Source organism: Lathamus discolor, chromosome 5 (assembly GCF_037157495.1).
Source record: "Lathamus discolor isolate bLatDis1 chromosome 5, bLatDis1.hap1, whole genome shotgun sequence".
NCBI lineage: Eukaryota > Metazoa > Chordata > Aves > Psittaciformes > Psittacidae > Lathamus > Lathamus discolor.
In genome coordinates, this window is record NC_088888.1 from 45,226,640 (window position 1) to 45,232,619 (window position 5,980).

The 5,980-nt window shown below is 40.3% G+C and overlaps 1 protein-coding gene across 1 annotated transcript in view; it reads left to right on the plus strand.

The window, feature by feature from the left end:
• TIAM2 (TIAM Rac1 associated GEF 2) overlaps positions 1–5,980 on the plus strand; it is an 88,590-nt gene that overhangs the window by 80,836 nt on the left and 1,774 nt on the right. The window contains exons 21-25 of the mRNA XM_065680600.1: positions 765–873; positions 2,543–2,601; positions 3,445–3,550; positions 4,315–4,402; positions 4,966–5,120. Coding sequence (XP_065536672.1) covers positions 765–873; positions 2,543–2,601; positions 3,445–3,550; positions 4,315–4,402; positions 4,966–5,120 — 517 coding nt within the window. The remainder of the gene's footprint in view (positions 1–764; positions 874–2,542; positions 2,602–3,444; positions 3,551–4,314; positions 4,403–4,965; positions 5,121–5,980) is intronic.

A 5,980-nucleotide genomic window follows, 5' to 3' on the forward strand; every position in this document is an offset into this window, starting at 1 on the left:
TATAAATGAAAATGGCAATTCAAGGGATTTCACATTGAGGTCTGTTATTCTCATTCTCTACACTTCCAGTGCTGAGGCATCCATGGGTATTTGTCAGAGCAAAAGCCATTAGTTAAACAGACTGTGTGCATGCATCTCCCAGAACTGGGGCAGCAAGGTCTAAACTTAGCCATTTACATCAAACAATTATAAGCAGATGAAATCCATGAAGGTAGAGATCAAATATGAGAGATGCTGGCTCAGTTGTTTTATTTCCTCCTAGTAAAAGCACCAAATTGCTCCCATTGGCTGCTTGGTATCTCATCATTTATGGAGAAACAAAACTTGACAGCCTGGGAGATTCTTCACAGTGTCATGTTGTCCCACAGAAGAAAGCAGCCCCAGAGTACACGACCTCCATTAATTCTGCCATTGGCAGTGTCATTAATACTAATTACTCTATAGAAATTAAAGATACTTACAGCTAATAAATCAGCCAGTTCAGAACTGGCTATATGTAAGTGACAGATCATCTGATGTACTTAATATTCTTCTAAGTTATTAACAGTAAGAACTTCTATCCAGGTTCCATAACTCAGGGGCTATTACTTTTTACAGCTGTTACCTATTTTAAAAGGGAATTACTCATGCTCATCCTTCTGTAGTACAGATCTCTCTGCCTTTCTCTCTGTACATACATAGAGAAAACATAGTTTCTTAAAGTTATTGATGTGTGCTCATTAATGTTTCACTCACATATTATCTACTGTTTTAATTTAATATAGGTGACAGAGCTTTCAATGGGAGAACTTCTGATGCACTCCACAGTTTCCTGGCTGAATCCTTTCCCATCTCTGGGAAAAGCAAGAAAAGATCTTGAACTTACAGTGTTTGGTAAGTGCCTTCCTTAATGACTCGCTGCTCTTTCAAATATAAAGATTACCACATTAAATCTTCTAACAAGGTGAAAGCCACCAGCTCCTTTCCCTGTAGCCATGTGATAATCTAGGGCAGACTTACCATCTGAAAAAGTACAGTCGTATTTGCTAATATGAGAAAAGTTTCCATTCATTTGCTTGCTGTTGCTGGTTGCCCTGTAAGCTAGCCTCAGCTGCTCTCCTGCCTATATGTAAAGTGTGGAAAGCAGTGATTTTCAAGAGGCAATATTGTCATTAGAGCAATCTGCTAAACCAAGCTTAGGAAGGAGGCTGGTAGAATAATTGTGGTTTATTCTACTCTTGTGTAACTTCTGCTTTACAATTACTGCATCAAAATCCCTGTTCAGATTATTTTAACCTGAAAAATGGATGTGGAAAAGAGAGCATACAAACAAGAGTTTTATTTAATAGTATATATGCTATTAATCATTTAATAATTACCTAAGTAATTAAATCTTCCAGTGAAACATCTTAGGCACTTGTCCAAAATGGATAAACTATGACAGAATAACTCCAGGTTGACAAGACACAAGTTTGTTTTTCTCAGGGCTGTCATGCACTTCTTCCCTCAGAAGCATCATGGGTTGGAGACGGGTTGCTCCTAACAGAACAAACAGTAACTACATGCCAGATTCCTTGGATGAGCTTCTTGATGATCTGTGTATGCCACATACTTCCCAGAAGGACATGTATGAATGAAAGGACTCTGGCCTGATGCTTAGTTTAGACTGATCATCTGCCACTTGGGAAACCAAATTTTATTCTCACTTTAAACCTTATATGGCCGCTTAGAAAATGTACCTAATATGGAACCGAAAGAAACTGACAAGCTCTAGGGTTAATGCTGTGCTTGCTATGGTTGCATCCAGGCTTTTCATGTTGGGATGACAACTGTGTATCATCATCATCGTCATCATCCCTCTCTCCTCTTCCACTGGAAGGAAATATGGATGCACAAGTAGAGCTATACTGCCCTAAAGTCCAATCTGGACTCTGGTACTGCTCTGTAGAGCCATCCCCTAGCTCCCTGAAGCTTCATTGCCCCCATGTTTCTGTTCCTCCTTACAGCTGAGAGAGAACATGTCCCTGCCTCCCTGGAAGCTGAAAGATGAGGTAACATTAGTAAGCCACTCCAGTCAGATGTTGTGGAAGCCAGAGAATTCCTGCAGATGGAAAAGTAGGAATTGAGATGTTTGAGTTTCCAACAAATGCTGAACTGCAGGAAGGACAGACTTAAGAGTCCTTTTACATGGCATTCCCTTGCTATATAGGCCTTTCTGATTATAAAAAGGAAATCTGAGCTTTTGCATCTAACCTACATCTGCTATATTTGTTTATGTGAAGACTTACAGGAGACAAGTTGCTGCTAATTTCAGAATAATGTGCAGAATGGCTTAATCCTAAATGTTCGGAACAAAATCTGAGGAAATAATACTGCCATTGCATGAACAAGTGTAGGATGAAAAACCTAGTTGTCATTTTAATGCAAGGCAGGTGCTTTTAAATCCATGTGCTTATCTCATCCTTCGCATTCCCATGACTACAATAAACAGCTTCTCTGAGACAGTATGTTCGTTGAATATTACACCTTTAATTAAGTTTTCCTGTTCTGATTTCTTTTTTAGTTTTTAAGAGGGCTGTAATACTGGTGTATAAGGAGAACTACAAACTGAAAAAGAAAATGGTAAGTCAGGTATCAGTGGCAGTGGTGGGTGTTTAAGCACAGGATCCTACTGCAGTGTGCGATGCACACCACCAGCATTGAAGGGGGAGTGACTGTGGTGACACCACATTCCCTTACTAAGCTGGAATTTTACCTATCACAGCCAGAACAAGTGCGTCAGTATCTGTGTACCCATAAATATTTTTTGTTACTTAGTAAGCAGCAGCATCTTCTCTGCCTGAGCCCCATTTTAGTTTTGTCAGGTGGAATATGAAGCATTGCCATGTAGGAATCATTAATTCTTTCAGATGGCATTTATAATGGCCTCCTTAACATTAGTGCATAGGCTAAAAACCTCTGTTTATAGACACGTGGTCACCTTGGAAGGGAAGGAAAAGGGGCATTATAAACATAACCTCCTCTGTCCCCCATTTAAAAAACTGGAATGCTGAAGTCAAGTAGCAGGTTGCATATTCTGAGTACCAGTGGTGAAGTACTGCACCAAGACTATCATAACAGACGGAGGGGCTCTAAAAGTAGCAGCAGCAGCTACATGATTAATGTATTCTGCTAATCAACAGTCTGCGGGTTCCTTCATGGAAGGCTTGTTCACTAGTAGTACTTATACGCAAAGTATTATTTTTATCCATTAAAAACAAGTGCTTTTAAAAGTTGAAGCAATTACAAATTCCAAATGTTGTGTCTATCACCATTTCAGCTACGTTTGCAAGCACGTATTAGGGTACCAAAGTCTAATGAATTTAGTTTCTCTTCAGAGGCAGGTCTTCAAGAGTAATTAAAAAAAAAAAACCACCCAGTTTTTTTACTTCTTGGAAATATCCTTGGTTGTTTTCCTTTTTGCAGCCTACTAATGTTCGTGCTATACATAATTATGGTGACTTGGATCCATTTAAATTTCGTTGGCTGATTCCTCTATCTGCTCTTCAAGTTCGACTGGGGAACACAGCAGGTAATCCCCTCCGTCTGAATAATTTAGGGTTGAATGCTTTTCTGGGATTTTGTAATACTGCTTCTTCCGTATGTCTTTCTGGAGCCTCTGGAAACAGGCAGGTGCGGAGAAAATACCATCTGCTGTTGTGTCTTGCATGCAGAGGAGCTTGATACATTAACAGACTTTCTTCATTTGGTATGTTGGGGTCTTCCACAAGTTCAGGAAGATGCAACATGATGTAAAGGAATGACAGAACGGAAATCCACAATGAAAAGATACCATGAACAGAAATTTACTGTGGTTGATGTCCTGGTGATGCCCTTACACTGTGTGTGGGCTGACCCTTCTGTTTTTCCAAATGTGGGAAAGATGACTGTAATTTGTGGTAGTAGAGGGCTGCGCTTTTATTCTCCCTTTGAGTTGATGTTTATGATCCTATCCAGTTCTGTATCTTCCGTAAAAGGTGACACGAGGTTTTTAGAGGAAAATTCAATGCTTTGTGCACCCCAGAACAGGCGCTTAAGGCTGGAAAGCAGCAAGAAGCAGTAAGAATGGGGAAAGCAACTCTCCAAGAAAGCACCTTTTAAAGGGAGTGATAGGCTGCTGCAACAGGAGAGTTCAGGAGACTTTCCTTTGGGTTCCATCTTGGGTGAGGTCTTCTGTGGATCCACCCATGGCTATGTTAACACCACCTTCAGGAGTGAAGGAGCTCTACACTCATCTTTCTAATGACAAAGGTTTTGTGAAGTATATACAGAAATAATGTTTTCTTCCATGTGCAGGAACAGAGAACAGCTGTATCTGGGAACTGATTCACACCAAGTCAGAACTGGAAGGCAGGCCAGAAACAATTTTTCAGTTGTGCAGCAGGTAAGTTTTACATGAAGGTTGTACTCGATGAATCACATTAATGGAATTAAAAAAATTATATATATTTTCCCCTGCCGTGACCCTTGCATCAGTACTTCCAATGCATCTCTCCTTGAATCCAGGCCCTATGCCAGCGTTTAACTGCATAAAGTGTAACAGTTTGAAATTGGAGGGAATTTGGCACAGTGATCCAGTGTCAGAAATCTGCACAGACATATGATCATAAGTTCCAGTATGAAATGGGCAAAGTAACTGCTTTTATCAGATTCTCAGTTGCTTAGCAGAAATTACTTTCTGACAAATGCCACTTAAGGGGTGATCCCTTTGTATAAAGTTACCTTTCGGGCTGTTTGTCTAAGGGGAAGTAACTAAGATCTTGAAGTGTGTGAAACGCCTAGTAAGACATAAAGATGTTAGCTGCAAAACCACTCCTAAAGCAAGTTACTGAAAAACCCCACTGCACTAAAGCATGTCAGCAGAAAGAAGGCAAGCAAAATTTATCCCAGTAGTGTCTTCTTCAGAGGGGAAAATTAAGTAAGTTATCTGTTTCCTTAAACTTGCAGTGACTGTGAGAACAAGACTAACATTGTGAAGGTGATCCGTTCTATTTTGCGGGAGAATTTCAGACGCCACATAAAATGTGAGCTACCACTGGAGAAAACAAGTAAAGATCGCCTTGTTCCACTCAAGAACCGTGTACCTGCAACAGCCAAACTGGGTAAGAAAGAAATGTGTTCTCAAAGTGAAAAATGGAGTCTGTTCTTCAGCACTGGCAGGTTTGCAATGATTACCATGACTGTAGTGTGTCATGGTAGAATTTCACCACCACTCAGTGCATGGCAAAGGCTAGAGGAGATAAGCAGGCTTTCCATCCCCCCATGCTGTGCTGTGTCATTAGCTCTCTTAAGGAAAGACTTAATAAGGCCCAAATTAATTGTGCTGGGAAGAAACAGACTCCCTTTGGCATGCAGTATTAGTGTTCTTTCCTCTGGGTTCCCTTTTGTAACTCAGCCCTGATAACATTTAGAGCTAAAACAACTGGCAAAAGGCAGGAGTCTTGCTTCTTTCAGTGCCCTAAACTGGCATCCCAGCAGATACCCTAATTAAGTACAGGCTTTAAACATTCTAGTTAAATGAGTAGGTACTAGTATTTCAAGTTTGCCATCTGATCAGTTGTCTATAAAATCCCCTTAACATCACAGGAACCAGGACAGCTCAACCTCCACCTACAATCTGGCCTTCCAGTGCTTGAGGTGCCTGAATCAATCTTGCTTTCCTGCATAAGTATATAAATCATTACTGCAGTTTTTGGAAGATTTTGTATATAGTACACATGAAGGCAAGCATAGAGCCCTGGGGTAGGTAGAATGAAAACTCTGTGGAATTGCACTGTATGATACGGGCAAAGTAACTTTTAAAAAAAACTAACAAAGTAGCAAAGAATGCTGCCACATCCCACCTGGGATGATTATCAAATGAGACTATGTATGCTGTCATTGTAAGTGGGTGATTGAGACAAAGAGTATAACCAGCTGATGTTCTGCTGCAAAAATAAACATGTCTTTTTCTTCTGCACAG